At 46.5% G+C, this 20,880-nt stretch overlaps 1 protein-coding gene across 2 annotated transcripts in view; it reads right to left on the bottom strand.

The window, feature by feature from the left end:
- GLRA1 (glycine receptor alpha 1) overlaps window positions 1-20,880 on the bottom strand; it is a 63,563-nt gene that overhangs the window by 10,105 nt on the left and 32,578 nt on the right. For both annotated transcript variants that reach the window (XM_006089112.3, XM_006089111.3), the window contains exons 3-6: window positions 16,958-17,025; window positions 4,870-5,093; window positions 1,671-1,753; window positions 355-492 (exon numbers count right to left, since the gene is read on the bottom strand). In XM_006089112.3, the coding sequence (XP_006089174.1) occupies window positions 355-492; window positions 1,671-1,753; window positions 4,870-5,093; window positions 16,958-17,025 (513 nt within the window). The remainder of the gene's footprint in view (window positions 1-354; window positions 493-1,670; window positions 1,754-4,869; window positions 5,094-16,957; window positions 17,026-20,880) is intronic.

The following is a 20,880-nucleotide window of genomic DNA, read 5'->3' as shown; positions in this document are numbered from 1 at the left end:
CACTCCATCCCTTGCCTCGAGCAGTTCCTCTGACACAGAGACACCAGAGGTCCTCCCAATACCAGCTCTTCCTTCTGCCTTAGGAATTGGGTCCATTTTGAGTTAGGTACCCTGCTGCCTGGAATAAAGACTATCTCCCAGCTTTCTTTGTAATGAGCTGGGACCTCAGTTTAAGTTACTTGCCCCAGGACTCACAGGAAGAAAGGGTCGGAGCCACTTTAATAAATATATAGCCACTAGTAATAAACCCAGAGCTCTATCCATCATGTTGAAGCAATGACTGAATGAATGTTTGAGATGATCTCTGGCCCTGGTGGGGGGTGGGACCTGCAGAGGGTGGCCCCTCGCACCTACCTGTGTTGTAATGCTTGGTGCAGTATCTCAAGTCCTTCTCCTCCTTCAGGATAAACTGGGGCAGAGTTAGTCCATCTGCCACCTGCACAGCCCCCTGCTCCTGCCACTCAAAGATGAGGTCATTCATGGTATAGCCAACTGGGATGGGATCAGAAGAAGAAGAAGCAGTCACCACCCAGAAGCACTTATTTGAGGCGTGTCTGGCTTTAGGGTTAGAGAGAGAGGCATCAGGCACTCGAGGGAACTCATGAAACCATGTTGCTTCCTCCCCCCTCCACATAGGAAGATAAAACTGGTTTAATTGTTTATATTTACCCCACAACCCTTCTCCCTCTCTCCCTACAACTCCCAGCACTCTACCTTAGCGTGTCCTATTGCCCCTCCCCCTTACCTCCTGGTCAAGTTTAGTTGACATCTGCTATTCCTGCCTGTACACTATCCTTGCAAGCTCCCTCTTCTACTCACAGCAGACTTTCCTCAGGGGAATGACTCTACGGGGTGCTTTTGAGGTGGGACTATCATTTGGGGGCCAAAGTGTGAGATGCTGACTCCACGAGGCCTATCAGACTCTCTGCCCCAGGACTTTGGCCCTTGGGTGAAGTCACAGGAGGCTCAGGTTGGCTGGTGCTGATTGTCTCCAGAGGTGTTGCTCCGAGGGGAGGACCCATTAGTCCCTGCTGCCTAAATGCTCTGCCCCAGTTTCTGTACTTCTGGTTTCTCTACCAGTCCACGAGGAACCTCCATATCTTTCCACTTAATTCTATTTTTAAAATGTGTCTGATTGCTCTCTGGGTTTACAGTCAAAGAATCCAGCTACCTACCCCAGCTGTTAAAATCCTGGTTCACTTGATCTCCATAAAGCCTTTTCCAGTACCGTCCCTCCTTCCCAATCAGAAGGAAGCCCGCTTTCTGCCATGAGGCCACCCTCTTTTCTACTTCTAATAGAACACTTACCACTCGCTGCCCTGTGTTAGCCAGTCATCTGTCTCCCTGCTGGAGGGAGCATTCCCGTAAGTTCAAGGACCATGCTTATTCCAGCTATTTCCCCGTCACTCCCAGGGAGCATGTTCATGAGGGACAGGGGACAGTGCCTCTTTGGAGAATGCTGCTGGCTCCAGAGCTGGGCCTCAGACAATATAAGGGGAGTTATATTTCTAAAGCATTTTCTAAGAGCCAAGCCCCTCATCTGGCCTTTTGAGCTATTGCAGTAATCTCCTGGGGCCCAGCGGTTAGGAGCAGCTGTGTGGGGATTTCTGCCAGTCCTGTGGGTAAAGGGGAGACTGGTTCTTTCTAGAGGCCTCACGTGAGGGACTCACAGCTTTCCAGTTGCATGATACACGTCTGGACGTCCATGGGAAAATTCTTCAAGTCCATGGGGCAGGCCAGCGTCAGGGTGATTCTGGGGAGAGAAGGGAGTCGAGTGACGCTGGGTCCACAGACCAGGGAAGCTGTGCCTCCATTCTAGTTACTACCAGAAACCACTTAAATCGGAGAGGTCAAGGGGTCAAGGAGGTCAGGGAACCAACATATGTACATTTCCACACTTCAGATATGTAAATGGGGCTCAGAGAGATGAAGGTCACAGAGAGTCAATAGAACTTCTGTGTTTCTTTGGAGTCTGTCTGGCTCCTAGGGGCCTGCCTTTAGCAAGGTGCCCGAAGACCTGGAGGCCGGGGGCTGCCTCCCTGTCCCGCTCTTCTGCAGAGGCCTCGGGTAGGGGCAGGGCCTGAATGATCCTTGAGCAGCACCAGGCCTCAGGCATTCCCAGGTGCACTGGCAGCAGGTGCCACCAGTGGTTCTTGACTCCCTCCTTTCATACCCTAGGCCCGTGGTCGGCAAACTGCGGCTCGCAGGCCACATGCAGCTCTTTGGTCCCTTCAGTGTGGCTCTTCCACAAAATACCACGTGTGGGTGCGCACATACAGTGCGATAGAAACTTTGTGGCCCATGCGCAGAAGTCAGTATTTTGTGGAAGAGCCACACTGAAGGGGCCTAAGAGCCGCATGTAGCTCACGAGCTGCGGTTTGCCGAGCCGCAGTTTGCCGACCACTGCCCTAGGCTCATCAAAAGTTATTTCAAAAGATCTCCAAACAGCTGGTGTCCAAACACAGCTGGCTCACATCTGTGGGCTCCTGCTGATGTCAGCTGGGAAGTGGTGGGCACCCCTGGCTTCTGGGCTAGCTGTTTATTCTGGGTTGTTCAACCCTTGCAGAGGGCTGCAGCCTCAGACCCAGAGGAAGCCCCCTTAACAGAACCCTCGGTCTGCAGCTCCGGCTGGGATACAGGCTTCTGCTTGAATGGCCTTTGCCAACATCTGAGTACCTGCTGCAAAGGGATGGAGAAGAAAGAGCCTTAGATCATCAGGCCAACTCCTTCATTTGACAGGTGAGGTGCAGAGGAGGGTAGGGAGGGAGGGACTTGTGTAAGGTCACACAGCAAACCGATGGCTCAAAGCAGGATTTAACCAGGTCTCCCAGCCTTGGGATGCTGAGCGTGGATGCTGGCTGGCTGGCTGGCTTCCCAGCACTGCTGTCCTGAAAGGCACCGAGTTGGTAGTGATCACTCAGTGCTGGCACCCTGGCTGCACGTGGTGAAGCACCAGGCCCTATGTGAACCTCTGCCCTCTAGCTCACACCACAGCTCCCATGTGGGTCCCTTCAAGCACAAAGTAGAAGCCAGAGAGGGGAAAAGGAGAGGGGAAGGGAGGGAGAGACTAGAGAGAGAGAGAAGGGAAGAGGAGGAGGGGGAAAGTGAATGCAGTTGATTTCTGAAGCTAAAACCTTCAAGGTGGGGCAGCTGTCACACTGGGTTAATTTCCTGAAGTTGAATGACCTTGGGAATATCACTTTCTGCTGATTTGTTCCTCTGTCATGCTGCACTGGGGCTTAGCTTCCCAGAGACATGAAACTAGCCTGGCAGCAGCAAGAACCAGGAAGGGTGACCCTCCCTGACCGCCAGCCAGCCACGGCCTTGGTGCCATTTCCTGAGCCCACCACCCTTCCAGTCTGGATGGGCACTGGGTGGGGTGGCCCCCAGGTTTGGAAGGCGTCTGCCTCCGGTTCCTCCCAGCCTGCCCCTCTGTGGTGCTACTTTCCCTGCAGAGATTTCTAAGTCTCCTCTCCCAGCCAGTCTGCTTTTCGGCCACATCTGAGGATTGGGACCTGTGCAGCCTCTCCTATGAGCCTGGACATTTAAAGCTCACCTTGCAGCCCAGTGGTTGAGCACTGACCTAGGAACCAGGAGGTCACGGTTCAATTCCCAGTCAGGGAACATGCCCAGGTTGTAAGCTGGACCCCTAGTAGGGGGTGTACAGGAGGCAGCCGATAGATGATTCTCTCTCATCATTGATGTTTCTATCTCTCTATCTCTCTTCCTCTTTGAAGTCAATACAAATAAAAAAAATTTTTTTAAAGCTTACCTTCTAATGGAAATGAAAAGGTTTAGTCCCCTGAGGAATGGGAAGACGAGAAGGGGGAGTCATTTAGGATCAGTGCTCCCTTTAAACCCTTTCAAATAAAAACATCTTCATTCAGCAAATATTTGAGCGCCCATTGAATGCCACACACCTGTTCTTTAAGGTTCTGAGTGGACATCAGATTAGCTCTGGGAACTTTGCTAAGTACTCAAACTTTCAGCTCCTCACTTGTCTAATCTGCAAAATGGGCACAATAAAACCTACTTCATTGGGTTGCGAGGAGGATTAGAAATCATCTGTGTAAAGTACCCAGCCTAGTAAGTACATTTCAGTGAATGGTGATCTTTAAGAATCATATGGACATTAGTCATTTTCTTCATGTCTTGGGGGACAAGATTGGGAATTAGGTGGGGAGGGGTAGCAGGAGACTTTGAAAGTTTGCCTCTGACCAGTATCTGCAGGAAGCTGGGGAAGGGGACCCAGCTTCCTGGACCTGGTGCAAGGTAAGGCGGATGGGAAGCATTTTCAGAAGGGAAGGAGCAGCCCTGACTGGTACCTGTGAGCAGTGCCACTCATCGGCAGGCCATTTACGGTGAAGTTGCTGGAATTTTTCAGGTTTTGTGCCTTTGCTCCTGCTATTTTTAAAAATTTCGGTAAGAACATTTAACATGAGATCAACCCTCTTAACAAGTGTTGAAGCATTCAATACAGTGTTGTTAACTATGGCGCCGTGTTGTCCAGTGGTTCTCTAGAACTTATGCATCTGCATAGCTGCATGCTCCTGCTATCCATTGTTACCTTTGCATCCTCTTTTTCTTTATCAAAATTCTGGGTAAGGGTAGGGGCCTAACTTTAACCCACCTTCTCCCAGATGCTTCCTGGATCTCCCTGGTTAGAATAAACCACTTGCCCCTAGGACTTTGCCAGGTATTTTATTCGCACTTGCTGAGTGTATGTTTCAGGCTGGCTCTGCCCATCTGGTGAAGGTGTGTCAGGTTGCCAGGGCCCCTTCACTGTTTGACCTGCCTCTTTTGTTTGCTCCCAGAAGACAACAGGGCAGGGCAGGTTCTGAGGATGGAGGCGATGAGCCGCGGGCTCACCTGATGCTGTAGAGGACGTTCCCACTGCGGGAGATCCGCAGCAGCTTGTTGTCCGTGGTGATCTCGTGGAAGTGGGCCCCCTTCTCGTTGGCAAAGAACAGGTCGGGTTTCCAGATGGAGTCCAACATGGATGGGTCCAGGTCCAGGGAGTCGTCGGGGTATTCGTTGTAGGCCAGCCGGGGGTCGTTCCACTGCTGCCGCAGAAAGATGTTGACCCTGTAGTCCTGCAGCCAGGGGACAAGGGTTAGGCCCTGGGTGCCAGCCCTCCAGGGCCCAGGTGCTTCCAGCCTGTGTCCCCCAAACCCGCTGGAGGATGTGGTTCCAGTGTGGTGGCAGCTTAGTAGGAGTCGGACATCAAGTCCGTGCATCAGGCAAAACCATAGGAGTCCTAACTATCCCAGAACGTTCTCTAACTGCCCCATCGCGTATATTCAGCTTGAACTGAGATTATTTAAATGTTATTCTTTCTTTTATGAAGTTAAAAAATATAAAGTTCAGGCTGATATAAGTGCCTGTTTCCATCCTGTTAGATAAGAGAGGTAGTATGCTACAGATAAAGTTGAAGTCCCCCTTTTATCATCAACCTGTCAGTGCAGTAATTCTCACGTGCACCCTGGTTTGAGAGCTGCTAGTCTAGACAGATTGAGGGACAAGAGGAAAGACTAAAAGCTGATGCCTGGAACTAAAGTCCTTAGTTCCCATTCACAACCTGTGAAGCAATTAGTGGTAGGGTTAGGTCTCCAAGGCTTGGAACTGGGTAATAAAATGAAGAAATAGTTGCAAAGAAAAGTTTTAAATTTTTGTTAGCAAGGCATTATAAACCTGGGTCCCATGACTATCATGACACTGCAAGTAAAATTTAGGGTACATTTGAGATTTTCCCAGGAACAGGACCATAGTTCTCTCTATTGGATTCCCACAAGAGTTTAAAGTCCTCCAAGATGAATAACCTCAGCTCAAATCCAACTTTAAATGCTTTCCTTCAAGACATGAGCTCCACTCATGAGCACCTACTGCCGATCTTTCCCGGAAGGTGCCATAAATGAGATGTGCTGTATTTTCTTTGAGGTGCTGCTTCTAAATGCTGATTACTCAATCTGTCATCAGCAGAAATGAACCAAAATGAACATCCCCACCCCCCGCCCCCGCCAAGTTCCTCAGTTCCTCCCAGCAAAGGCCTCATTCCGTTTGCCTACAGAAATATCAATAGCTTTATAAATGTTCCAAGGTATTTTACAGGATTGTTCTATAATTTAATTGAAGCCTCTCCCTCCAGTCCCATAGAAAATGACATTTATTCTCATAATCTCATGTCTTATACGTCCCGCGGTGAAGGGAGAACTTCAGGCCAGACCTGGGTGTTGACAGCCAGAGACAGCTCCTGGCCTGGCCCCCTCTGACCAGGGGTCTAGAAACAGCTTTCTCTCCTGGATTTTACAGGAGAGAGAGAGAGAGAGAGAGAGAGAGAGAGAGAGACAGAGAGAGAGAGAGAGACTCTAAGGCAAGTCCTATCAGAGTAAACATACTATGAATGAATGGTTGGGCAGAAAAAGCCTTCAGCCCCCAGCTGTGCTTTTGGTGTTCTTGCCAGTGACATGTCAAGCCTGTTTACGTGGCTGGAAGGAAGAAAAGAAAGTGGCATTTCTTAAAATGATCTGTTAGGCAGCAGGCGCTGTTCTAGATATTGTCACATACATTTAATCATCAAAAACCCCCTACAAGTTAGACATCCAGATCCCCATGGCGAGGAGGGTAAGGAAGCTGAGGTTTAGAAGGGCTGAGAAACTTGTCCCAGGCCAGGGCTAGTAAGTGGCAGAGCTGGGCTCTGCATCCGCAGCGTCTGACCCTCCATGAGCACATCCCCCCACGGGGTGGAGAGCCGGCTCTGTGCCTGGCTATGCTCCTCCCATCCTCACAGCCTAGTGGATTCTGCCTGCTCAGCTTAGCCTCACCTCCTGCAGGAGCCTTCCTGCCCTCAGGCTTTCCTGATCCCTTCCTTTTCTGATCTCCCAGCAAAACGGAATCACCAGAAACGTTTAATTTAGCACTTCCTCACTGTGTGTGTTTTATCTCCTCTCCTTGATTGGCAACAATTTGAGGGGATGAACTTAAGCTTATATTTCTCCCGCACCAGCCCACCTACTCACCCAGTCATTTTCTAAGATCACACAGCAATTCAGGAAAGGACCAGGGATTAGACCTGAATTGCTTCTCTGGGTCTCACTGTTAAAAAAAAAGGAGCTAGGCTAGATGGTCTCTTAATAACCCTTTCAAATCTAATCGCTAATTGTTATTAGTTTTGTTTGTGTAATTAAGAACATTTAACTGAACATCTAGTAAATGCCAGGCACTGTTCTAGGCACCAGAGAATATACTGAGAACAAGAAAGACATACTTATGCAGACACAGAGCCTACAGCATAACGTCTTCACCGCACTGAGGTAAGGGCTCTGTAGGGATTAAGTACAGGGAACTAGGGAGAGAGAGGAGACAGCCTCCCCATATGGACTTGGGGGTGGAGGGCAGGGAAGGCTCCAGGAAGACACGGTGAGATCAGATATAGTTGAGCCAAAGAGGAAGGGCATTTAGGGCAGTTGGACCTGTTAGAGACAAAGCAAGAGTGCAGTACTCTGGAAGGACAGCAAGTGAATGAGGTGGGGAGGGGAAGCAGGCAGGGCTCAGGAGCCTTCCTGAGGACTTTGGACTTCATCCTGGGAGCAATGAAGCAATGAAGAATTTTAACTATGGAGGGACATATTTATGTTTTCATTTTATTGCTGATATTTCATTTTTATTTTTTAATAGGAAAAGGACTGTATTTATTGATTATATACATCTATTAAACTGGTATATAGTGGATACTTTAACATACTACACATCATTTAATACTCATATCATTAAAAAATAGCTTGTTATTTCCATTTTACAGTTCTTATTCCCATTTTACAGTTGAAGGCGTTCAGGCTCAGAATAATTAAGTGATTTTCGTGAATTCATGAAGGAAATAAGTGGCTGGATTCTAGGCCAGATGCTTGCTGCTAGACTTTATAAATGCATCATGCATTTCCATTAATCTAAGTATATGTATGCAAAACATATTTATAACACTCTTTCATGGACAGGAATAGTCTCTATTTTGTTATTACTGATATTTAAAAAATATTTTACTCTTTCTTATTACAGAAGTAATGCGTGCTGATTGTAAAAATACAAATATATACCACCTAAAAGAAGAAAAACAGCCCTGTAGGGTCTCATTATGAAATGACAAAGGCACAAGCTGAGACCTGGAGAAGGTATCTTGGTGTCCTCAGGCAGCCACACTTCCCCTCAGCAGCTGCTGCTCAAGCAAGTGCTGCCATTGACTTCTCCTGCCTCATTGGTACACAGCAGTGGGAAATGCAGTTTGGGAGAGATCAATGTAATTGGTGCAATAGCCTGAAAGCTAAATGCTGTTTTGCTCACTTAGCCCTGTGCTCACATGGGTTGGTGTTCGACATGACGGGGCGGGGGGCGGTCCATGTTCAGGTCCATGGGCCGAGGAGCAACATTTGAATCCTCCACCTGAGAACCTCGAGCTCCACCCCCAGTAATGGTTTCTAGGTCTCACACTCTCATCTAAGTCTGAGGCTGGAGGGATTTCCAGAGTTCTAGCTCAACAGTCTTTAGCACTGGCTCACCTTTCTTGCCTCTGAGATTCCCTGATGGTCTGATTTCTGGAAACTGGGCAATTGCCATGCTTGTAAGACCAACGTGGAACATTAACTAGTTCATTTTGACATTCAACAAACATTTCTTCAGGGCTTTCTGTGTACCCTCTCTCCATTGTGTCTAATTTTGGTTGGATTGTGTCCCCCCCACCCTGTTGTGTCTAATTTCAGATTCCAATCCTCCCCAGTAAACTCCTCTAAACTCACCATTGTTGTGAAGTAGCATGCACGAGGTATTTTAGTAGGAAAGAGCTAAGAACCTGATGAGTGTGTTGGTGGGAAGGGGTTGGAGAAGCCATTGCCATCAGAACCAAGAGATATCATCCAACAGGTAGGCAAAGAACAAGATTCTTATACCTGCTTAAGTCTCAGCAAGCACTTCAGCCCTCAAAGGGACGTCTCTTCTCTAAACTCAATTCAACTCTATAGACATTATGCCCTGAGGGAGAACAGTGAGGGTGGAGGCACACGGTCTTGATTTCTACCCTCACAGAGCTTGAAGTATCTAGCAGGCCAGGCAAGATATGGACACAAACATCTGCCATGCAAAACTGAAAGTAATAAGGGTCATTGAGAGCAATACCTAACAACTGGCTATTAGGTATTACTCTCAAGACATGGAGATTATTTCCAGCCAGGCTGGGTGAATCTGGAAGAGCTTTTGGAGAGAAAGTGGCATTTGAAAGGACCCTATCAGTCTATTCCATCTCCCTGAAGTTGGCTTCTCTAGATCTGGTATTGTTCTGAGATGTGACCAGTACTTGGTTTCAGCTGGAAAGGAGGCCAGTGATGTGTGAGGAGGTAAATCAAGGTACACAGAGACTAAAGAACTATTTCTAACATCACACAGCTATCAGTGTCAACTCTGAGATTTGAACCCAAGATGTTAATGTCAGAGCCCAAGTACTTAACCATGAGACTACACTACCCAGGATCTCCCAGACTTGCACTGAGCGACAGTTTGATGATGCCCAATACCATTGGATACTACCTCTGGCTGCTGTTATGTACCTGTGGATTTGTAGAGACCCACAATCAGCAGGAAGGACAAAAAGCCTCTGTCCCAGGTCCAGCAGTTCACTGGCACTCCTACTCATTCCTGCGCTGGCCCTCCAATTTGACTCATTGTCTGCTCTGCACTGGAGTCCAGTGCTGGCGACTCCCCAGATCCTGACTCATTGCCTCCTTGGCTCCGGATGCCTGCTCTGTGCCCTGAACTCTCCTAAGTCACCACCCTGCCTGTGCATTCTTATTTGGATCTCACACAATCAGAGTTAAATTTGTTGTAAAGAACTGTAGATGGTTTGGACCAGTGGAGCTGAGCATTTTTGTTTGTCTCTAGGGGATCACTAAAGCCCAGCGTGAGTTTAATAATTACGCGAACATGCTAATAGTAGCTACTTTTATTGGGTGTCTAACACTTGCCAGAACTTGATATACATTCTATCTCTAAACCTTTCATCAACCCAACACACTGGGTATTATTACACTCATTTTACAGGGCAGGAAACTGAAATTCAGAGAGGTTAGACAGAGGTTAAGCATCTTGCTCAAAGTTCCATAGCTGGTAGGTGCTAGAGCAGAGGTATGAATCCAGGAGTGGGTAGCAGACAGACATAGTGCATTGTGTCCCACTGAACTCGTGAGATAGGTTGGCTCATACATATCCTGATAGTGTCAGGTGGGGAACTTTGCACTGCCTGTTAAGCAGTGAGATGGGTTCATAACTGGTTGCCAAAGGTTGCAAATTGGAGGGCGGATGCTAACCTGGAAAAAGGACAGTGTTGGCAGTCCAGGCACCATAGTGAGATGCTAACAAATGTGGAAATGTGGAAAACAAGGTTGCTCTCCTAGAGTTAAACTAACAGCAGAGATGAGTGTGCAGGAGAGGAGTTGGGCGAGGCTCAGCATCAATCACAGGGACCTCTGTGCAGTCGCCATGATTGAGGACTGGCATGTGTTGTGATTTAGTAAGTGGAACCTGAATTGATTTGATCGTGTCTTGTTTAAAGAACTATTTTACAAACATGTGGGAGACATTTATAAGTAGTACTAGAGGCCCAGTGCACAAAATTTGTGCATGGGGGCGGGCGGGGAGGGTCCCCTCAGCCCAGCCTGCACCCTCTCCAATCTAGGACCCCTCGGGGGATGTCCAACTGCTGGTTTAGGCCTGATCCCGGGGATAGGGCCTAAACTGGCAGTTGGACATTCTTCTCACAATCCTGGACTGCTGGCTCCTACCCGCTCACCTGTTTGCCTGCCTGATCACCCCTAATTGCTTCTGCCTGCTGGCCTGATCACCCCCAACAGCCCCACCCCGCCAGCCTGGTTGCCCCCAACTGCACCCCCTACTGACCTGGTCGCCCCACGCAGCCTGCTGCTTGGTTGTTTGGTCGCCCCTCACTAACCTCCCTGTGGGCCTGGTTGCCCCACACAGCCTGTTCAGTCGTCCGTTCAGTTGCGATGGTCACTTAGGCTTTTATATAGATAGATAAGAAAGGGCAGGCAGAGGAGCAGGAACCTGGCAGCAGGAACCTGGTAGCAGCACCTGGGGAATAGGACACTGGAATGCTGTCACCAGAAGGAAGGGGTATGTGTGGCTAGGCGAGGAAGGTGTCTTAGACCTCTCTCTAAAAAGGTCTGCTGAGAGTTCCTTCAAGACTGTCTTTTTCTCCAGTTCCAGGTACATCAGAACAACTTTTGATTGGCTCCCCTAATATTCAGAGAGTGGCCAGGGTGCGCGTTCATGGAGGACGAGAGCATTCCTCAGTCTAATTAGAATGGAAAGATCTGTCGTAAATGAAAATGACCTGGCAGTCTCATCCACTTCAGTCTTCTGTGGGCTTGAGTGTCACGAGTCAGCCTTGCTGAATCTGATCTGATAGAGAGCCCCCTGGGCTGTCCTAAACGCATGCTGGTGATGCCTCCCTTGGTGCTGTTGGGAGAGAGTCACCCCGCAGATGCTACCAGGCGCCTATGATTTCGCTTTCTGCCTGTGACAGACTCTAGTGGCATTTCTGAGAGCTCTCTCCGTGGCCTTCTCTTAGTCTCCAGTTTACCAAGGCTTTGTGGAGTATTGAACCATATCAACCTGGATGACATTTAATATAATTTTTCTTGGATTCCCCCAACCCACGAGTATAAGAAGTGACCTAGCATTAACTGTGTAGAAAGACTGAGGGTGTCATGGAAAAATCTACCATAAGAAAGGATCTCACCCACAATAGCAACCAATCCCACCGACTCTCCAGGAATAAACCTAACAAGCAATGTGTGAGATGTATATATTTAAAAAACAACAACTCTTCAACTTTACTGAAAAGAATAAGGGAATACCTACATAAATGGAGAGACACACCATGTTTATAAAATATACTTAAGATGTCACTTCTTCCCAAATTAATCTATAAACTTGATCTCAAAAATTGGAGGCAGTTTTTATAGGCTTTGACAGGCTGATTCTAAAGTTCATGTGGGAAAGAAAATGAGCTGAAAAAGTCAAGAAAACCTTAAAAAATAACAACAGAGGACTATCTCTACCAGGCATAGAAATATAATGTGAAGCAAGTAATGAAAGTAGTGTGGCATTGGTGCAGAAACAGACAAACAGAGCAATGGGGCAATAAACGGAGACTAGAAACAGACTAGGTATCTATGGGGATTTATTTACTTGTTTATTTTTTATATGGGGATTTACTTTATGAAAAAGATAGCATTTGAAATCAGTGGAGGAATAATGGCTACTTAAGAATGATGTTGGAAATATTACTATCTAATCAGAGAAAAGTAAACCACCACCAAATACTTTACAGAAAACTAAACTAAACCGAATGGATTAGGGACATACATGTTAAAAAATAACCTATGATATTATTCAAACTGCCCAATAAATATAAGCAAAGATGCTCAAATTCACTAAGAATCTGAAGTAAAAATTAAAAATGACTGTGAAGTACCATTAAAAAAAAACTTACCTGGTAAAATAAAAAATAAATGGTAATATCTTGGGTTAGCAAGGGTGAGGAGAAATGAACACTGTTGGGAGGACAGTAAATTATTAAAACTTATTTGGAAGTTAGTTGGGCAATAATATCTGTCAAAATAATAAAACGAAGTGCATGCTTTTTTGATAAAGTAATTCCACTTCTGGAATATATCCTAAGGAAATGGGCAAAGAGCTATGCACAAGAAAATTCATTTGTAATAGCGAAAAGCTACTTAAGCCTAAAGGTCCATCAGGAGAAGGGTGGTTAAATACCATGAAATGATGTTCAGACCATGGAATTTTACAGGTAGGCCATAAAGTCTGGAAACATAGATTAAAGTCATTTTGTCATATATTGAATATAATAATACTAGTAATTACCTATTATGTTTCCAAATTTGGTGGTGTGTGGAAAGTTAGGAATGAGGTAGACCGACATGTAGTATGTGGACAGATTTCAGGCCATGATGGAAATGAAAAACACAAATTGTACTGCACCATCCTATTTCTACAGAGATGTGTGTATCTCCACAATGTATGCACAGTCAAGGAGAGGACCTAGTCAGGTGCACACTAGATTGTCTGTCTGCATTCCTACTTCTCTCTTTCTTTTATTGGACTTATTACAAAGTTTGTTGTAATAACAACCAAGTGCCAGAGTTTTGCTGTCCATAAGCATACTGTGGATAGGCGGTCACTAATCCCCAGGGTCCTGGCCAGTGTGCCTGGCTCTGAGCCAAGCTAGTCCGACCCTTGGTAAGAGAGGCTGCAGCTTATGACCTGATAATGGAAATACTGGGATTCATGCCCAGAGGACGCCAATACACACACACACACACATACAAACACAGACACACACACATGCTCTCTCATTTGTTTACATATAGTTCCACATGAATTGAGCGATATACGTGTCCCCACATGAATTGAGCGATATACGTGTCCCCATATGTGCACACTCCCATGCACACCTGCGCACATGTATAGACAGACTCATACTCACATACCGATTCATATGTAAATTCTATTTCACTTATTCACATGTATTTGTACATATATTCACATGCACATGCATAGACACACATAATATGCTGCTTCATGCTGATGCATACTTCACTATGTACTTATATATTTGCAAATATCTACACACAATTACATAAATGAAAATAGTATCATTCATGTACACTCACTCTTAAATACTTTCTCATATTTTTACATATATACATACACATATACATGCCCATTCATACTTATACATATTCACATGTACATTTATAACCAGAAATGCACATACTTATTCCTATGCATGGCCATACACATTTCCCTTTGAGGTTACATGTGCAAATACATTCAAACTAGCATATACATATGCACATGCCTATGTGCACATTTGTACAAACAACCCCACAATACACTCATGTGCATGTATGCTACTCAGACACATAGAGGCTGTAGTGCACACTCGTAGTACGTGTGTCCAGACAAGCTGGTGGTTCCTGGAAGATTCTAGCTCCCGATCTTGCTCTTGGAGACTGCCGGAGGGAGACTCTCGATCAGGAGCCCCTTCCCACCTCTCCCTCATTCACTTCTGTTCCAACTTCTACCTTTGTCTTGCTGCTCAGACTTAAAGAGAGTCCCTGGAAAGGTCAGGTGAAGGACAGGCAGCCTCAGCCCTCCGCTGGTCTGGAATGGATCGAGGCCATTGCTGCTTTGCTGGCTGCCTGTCTCTGCTCTCAGGTCTGGTGAATAAGGCCAGGCCCTGGGAAGCAGACAGTCAAGCTCGGGGACTCCAGCTGTTTATAGAGCTGCTGGCATTCCTGCTGCTCCTGCAGAGCAGACACAACCTGGGGAGTTTCTGGCACAGGATACGTCCACATTACCAGGGACCCAGGGTGCGCAACTGCTCTTCACGTGATTGGAGATGCAGAGCCCTGGCCTGGAACTGGGGCCTAAACATGTCTGTTCAGTAAGTTTCCTTTCGGCCTTGGCCTGTTTGGCTCAGTGGATAGAGCATCGGGCCCACGGACTGAAGGGTCCTGGGTTAGATACCGGTCAAGGGCACATACCTTGGTTGCAGGCTTGATCCCTGGTCCTGGTAGGGGCGCATGAAGGAGGCAACCAATTGATGTGTCTCTCTTACATTGATGTTTCTCTCTCTCTGTCTCTCCTCCTCCCTTCACTCTCCTTAAAAATCAATGGAAAAATATCCTTAGGTGAGGATTTAAAAAAAATTTTTTTTCAGCTCTAACTCCCTATGACCAAACCTTTCTGATCCTTAGTTTCCTTATCTGTAAAATGGGAATAACATTTCCTGCCTCAGGGGGGCTGTTGTGAGTCTAAAGGAGAGGGTATATGCAGAAGTACTCCGCATACTGCCTAGCACAGTGGCGTTTAATGTGTGGTTGTTGCTGTTGTGTTCTGAGTGACAAGGAAAGAGGCTCGGATGGGAAAGTGGCCCACATGGTTTGGTTGGTGGGAGCTGAGGGAGAAAGAGCTGAAGGGAGAGTCACCCTTGGCTGCTGCAGAGAGCACCCATTCCATGCTCTGTGACCTCGTGACCTTGCTCAAGTGATGTCACCACTAGTCATCAGATTCCCTTTCTGTAAAACAAAGAACTGACTTAGATGGTTTCTTAAGTTTTTTGCTAGTTCTGAGATTTTTAGATTGTTTTCCTCCCCCTAAATCATCTACAAAGCAAATTAAACACATATAGGTCATTAAGAACCGAGTGCAGGGAAAATCACAGTACTGTGGGTGTGCAAGCTGGAGAATAGCAACTCCTTCCTACTTTGGATTAACTTTAATAAGTAAGGGGAAAGCTGTGTCATCTGGGGACCTCTCCCAAGGAAGCACATCGTTGCCAATCCTGCATTTCCTGCCTAAGATCGTTGATCTCCTCCCTGGGGGCCTTGCTAGTTATCTCCCTTATGAAAGTTGACAACCCTTTGCAGTAATGTGAACAAGACTCATTGGAAGCCTGAACTAGCCTGGCACAGGTGGACGTCCAGAAATGGGTGCTTTAGAGGACTTTATGGAAGTACCATCTATAGTACCTGGTGACTGGCTTTTCTTACTCTGCTCATAAAGAGATGACTTTATTTTAATCCTCACCTGAAGATGTGTTTATTGATTTTATTTTTCCATTGATTTTTAAAGAGAGTGGAAAGGAGGGGGAGAGACAGAGAGAGAGAAACATTGACGTGAGAAAGACACATCAATTGGTTGCCTCCTGCACCCATCCCGACCAGGGCTGGGATTGAGCCTGCAACCCAGGTACACGCCCTTGACCAGAATCAAACATGACATCCTTCTTCCTTGGGCTGATGCTCTATACACTGAGTCAAACTGGCTAGGGCTACTTATTGATTTTAGAAAGAGAAGAAGGAAGAGAGAGAGAGAAACATTGATGTGAGACAACACTCCAACCAATTAAGCCACCAACCAAGGCATAAAAAGATGACTATAAATGGCCTTTGTTATTTTCTCACAAGTGGAATCACTCCCTTCAAAACAAGCATAATAGATTATTTTTGTTTTCAAGGAGTGAGAAAAACATTTAAAGTTTCATTGTATCTATTTATAATTACTAATGTAATATTTACTCCTTGTAGAAATTTAAAAAATATAGAAATGCTTAAAGAAGAAAATAAAATTACCCATCAGTCTATGATACAGGGATAATTGCTTTTAACATTTTAGTATTTTTTCTTCTAGCCTTTTTTTTCTAGTGTAATTTATTTTAAACTTTCTACTATGGGACTTTTAAAAAAATATATTTTATTGATTTTTTACAGAGAGGAAGGGAGAGGGATAGAGAGTTAGAAACATCGATGAGAGAGAAACATGATTAGCTGCCTCCTGCACACCCCCTACTGGGGATGTGCCCACAACCAAGGTACATGCCCTTGACCGGAATCGAACCTGGGACCCTTCAGTCCACAGGTCGAAGCTCTATCCACTGAGCCAAACCGGTTAGGGCTATGGGGCTTTTTAAGTACATACAAAAGTAGAGAGTAGAGTAGAATCAACCCAACATATCCATGTCAGCTTCTATACCCAGTCTTCTGCTATTCCGCAGTTGCACTTGAACTTTACAAGTAGGTCTTTACGTTTTCTTTTCATCTAAAACTTTAGCCCATTGATATGATGTTGTTTTTGTAATCCTGAGTGTTTGGCATGTGCAGGCCCTGCTGGCTCTTTGGCCATTTTCAGATATATGTGCTCACCTAAAACATGGAATAGGGCAGTAAAAATGTTCCGTTGCTATACCACCGGAAACCTGCAAGCACACCAGATCCCCCACCTCCTTGGGAAGCCCAATGCAGAGGGGAACTATTTCAGGGAGCGAGAGATGCCCCACAGGAAATAGCAGCTTGTGTTTTGATTCACTCACCATAGTTGTCTCAGCAATGGAACCAAAGCTGTTGATGAAAATGTTGCAGCTCACATTCACCGGGGGACCTGCCAATCAAGAGAGATACCTGCTTTAGCTCCATAGCCATGAAGAAACCCACAGGACAGGACCCGTGCCTGAAACACTGACCTCAGGGATGGACACCCCTTGGTGAGGAGCCCCTTGCTTGTTCTCCACCCCACCCCCGAGCATCTGGGACTCCCAGCCACACCGCTCTGCCAGATTTCCCTGGTCCCTGAGTGAGCACCAGGTACAGAGCACCAGTGTCTGAGCTGGGATGTACTTTGATTAACACAGGATGATTCATCTTCCTGCCATATGGTTGAAATCCCTTCCCCAAACCCCACCGGCTGCCTTCTAATTTGTGGCTGAAATGTATTTACGGCTACAACATTTGGAGGCCATCTTGGGAATCACAAAGAACAGTGAGTTCCTTGCCTTGAACTTACGAACCACGAATGATTGCCTGAAAGGGTGTTGATGGGAATTACCAGCTGAGGAATCCAGAGGGAACCTCAAGGGAAGTCCATAAGTCTTTGTTAAATACTTTCTAGGCAGGGTTTTTGAATCCTGCTGCAAAAGATAGGAGAGAAGTGGAGGAATATTTGCTCTTTGGAATCATATTGCTAGAGGGACTTCTGTCCAGTTGAAGCTAAATATCTTCATTTTATGCTATTAATTATAGCACTTAGCATTTATTGAGCATTACAGGGTTTGCTGCTGGGCTGAGTTTTGCTAACATGGATCTCCTATCCTCTCAGTGACTCCATGAGGAGGCATGGTTATTACCTCCATTTTACAGATGAGGAAACAGAGGCTCAGAAAGGTTGTTTGTCCTGAGCCATACAGTTAGTAAATAGACAAGTCAGAGTTTGAATTCAGATTTGTCTAATTCCAAAGCGAATCGTCTTCAAGGCTGTACTTGTAAAAATGAGGTTGAGAGAAAGGAAGTGGCATGCTCAAGGTCATATAGTGGCAGAATCCAGGATTTTAAGCACTGGGCATCCACATGAGCTGACAAAAGGGCCAGCCTAAATAACCAGAAAGAAATGTGAGACTGTGGCTAAGAGTGACATAAGCAGTAGGATCCCGGATACAAGAGAAGTTCTGGAGACTGAGGTATTAGGGAGGAACTCATGAAGGTGATGACCTTGAACTGACCTTGAAGGTGGGTAAGACTTAGCTTATAGGTCATAATCCTGCACATGAAGATTGCAATGTGCAATTTGTGAAATTTTCAGGTCCACTTTCTTGTTGATCCCCATGAGGGCCTGTGGTAGGCAAGACAAACTTACTGTCCCTGCTGTTCAAGTGGAGCACAGGCAGTCTTAGCAACTCACTTGGGCTGATTTAGCCAGCAAGTGGTAGAGCCAAGACTTGAACCCAACTTTCTGATTGTGGAAAGAAGGAAGCAGATATCCTAGTGTCCTGTTACCATGTCCTCTCTGTCCCCCTTGAAAAAGTAGCCCAAGCATTTCACCCAAGCTCAGCCAAGATTTCCTTCTTTTCAGAAGTCTTGGTGTAGAGGGTGGGACTCAGTCTGGTGGTGAGAATCCAGGTTTTCCCTCCAGGGGAGTGAGGATCCCTGGGTTTTGGACACAGCTCAGTGCTCATTGGTTGTTTCACCTCAGGCCCGCCCCTTCCTTGTTCTGGGTTGCAGTTTCCCCATCAATCTGGGAGAGTAGCTCCTTATCTGGGTAGTCACTCTGTGCTCCAGTGGTTTGGAATTCCCTTATGGAAGCTAGTCATTCAACTAACAAGGTTATAAGACTTCAGGGCTGGGAGGTTTCTTAAAGGTCACCCGAACTGATGTGCAGGCAGGGCTGTTGGAGGTAGCATCACCAGGAGAACTAGTTAAACTGCAGATTCCTCAGCCCAACCCCAGACCCAGTGAAGCCAAATCTCTGGAGATTAGCCCAGAATCTATATTGTAATGAGCTCCCTGGGTGACTCTCATGCGCAGCCAGGTGGAGGAACCTGCTATACCAGCTACCCTCTCAAAGCTCAGTGCTTGAACACCCCTAGTAGTGGGAGCTCATTTTGTCTTGAGTGGTCCGTTCCATGGTGATAGCTCTGTCTGCTAAAAAATGTCTCTTATGCTGAGTGGACATCTGCCTCCTTGTCACTTCCACCTAAACGAAGGCCCACTAGATTTTTTTTTCTTTCTCATTTAGACTCAGACCCAGGTTTTTCTTTCATTTAGCCTCATACCATTAAGATGCCCCAAAGAGTTACTGCCTGTGCCTTGAATCACGTGCACACACTTCCCACCCAGCCCCTGCAGTGTCTGGTGCTGTGATTCCCCTATAAAGTAGGTCCTGATTTATGTGTGCGAGAGGGCGCCTGCCCAGAAGACCCCATGGGGAGGTGAGAGTCATTGACATACATCTGAAGTGAAATTATCCTCAAGAAAATTACAATCTGGCTGCCTTTGGCAGCAGGATAATGTATATATTTCATTAAATATTAAAGTTTAATTTTGCTTTTGTGTACGTGTTTTCATCAGGCTGTGCCCCTGATCCTGGGAACCATTGTCCGACACAGAGTCTTGGAGGAGATGCAGACTATCAGAGCCGGAGGGGCCTCGGCTGCTGGATCATTTCGCAGATGTGGAAATAGAGGCCTGGTAAGTGATTCACTCTGGGTCACACGCATCAGGTAAGTAGCGGACGTTCTAGAACAATGCAGGCCTCTTCCTATTGTGTTGGGGTCGCAGAGGCCTTCTCAGGAGCTCTGTAGTGTGTGTGGGGCTTTGGGGGAATCTTATTGGTGTCTGGGTAGAAGTGTGAAGGGACCATAGGCATCAGGGGCTGGAGGTCCCCTCCTCATGCCAGTGTTTCAGTCCTCAACACCAGGGAGAGAGAGAAACCTTGTTTCCAGCTCCAGGCTGGGTTCCGGGAAGCTGCACCTTGCTCAGAGCCCTACTTGGAGGGGACTGAAGGAGCTAGAGATGACACAGGGTCGGGAGACTGAGATGATCTAGATCTGTAGATTTTTGGGTCCAAGTGTTAGAGGAAGGCTTTCAGAGTGGGGAGAGACTGGGCCCTGATTCAATGGTTTTATAGTCTGGGTGAAATTTTATTTCTTAAAGATGTTCACTGCTAAGTAAGTAAGCCAGTAAATAAAAGAATAAATGACCAGCATTAGATAACTGAGTCAGAGTAGCTAGCTGGGTTAAAGTCCCTACAGCCTCAACAGCATGACTCAGGAGTCATTTAACTGCTCTAAACCTTAGCACATTTGTTGGTTCGTTCGCTCATTCATTCGTTCATTCATTCATTCACAAAGGTTCATTGAGGGCCTTTTATGTGCCAGGTGCAATGGTATGCACAAAGGATACCTAACACCTGAACCTGGTATGCATACACATTCAACAAAGGAGTCCCTCTTTTCTCAGGAGAGCAAGTCCACGGCACTTAGTATGGAATTCTGAGTGTCCACTAGGGGGCGTAGTGGACTGGAATTCCTGAAAACTGGACACAACCTGATGGTCAATTCTCCAATGTATTTGATTTAGACAACGACGTTTCTAAAATTTGTGACTTAGCTGCCAACCTCAAAGATTTCACAAAACTCCAGACTCAAGTCTTGGAGGGCCAGCATTCCAGGGCCTGTGTTTCTACCAGGCAGTTACTGCCAGAGCTGAGAAGTAGGTGCCCTTAGACTAGCCCTGTGTTCTCTAGTTTTCTTTTCTCATGTTCCTCCTGCCTCACTCATGTGCCATATCTGTCTGGTTCCTCTGAGATTGAGACCCTGGTGAAGGGCTTGGGCCCAGTGCTATGTATCACAGCAGCTTTGGTCCTGACTTACGTGCCCTTGAGGGGACCAAGGTTATGCTAACAGTGCTGGGAGATGTGGCCTTGGGAATAAAGTGCTGGGGGAGCGAAGGAGCCTCGAGATAA

This window comes from Myotis lucifugus, unplaced genomic scaffold, assembly GCF_000147115.1.
Source record: "Myotis lucifugus unplaced genomic scaffold, Myoluc2.0 scaffold_56, whole genome shotgun sequence".
Classification (NCBI taxonomy): domain Eukaryota; kingdom Metazoa; phylum Chordata; class Mammalia; order Chiroptera; family Vespertilionidae; genus Myotis; species Myotis lucifugus.
This window is presented reverse-complemented; position numbering and strand designations above follow the sequence as displayed.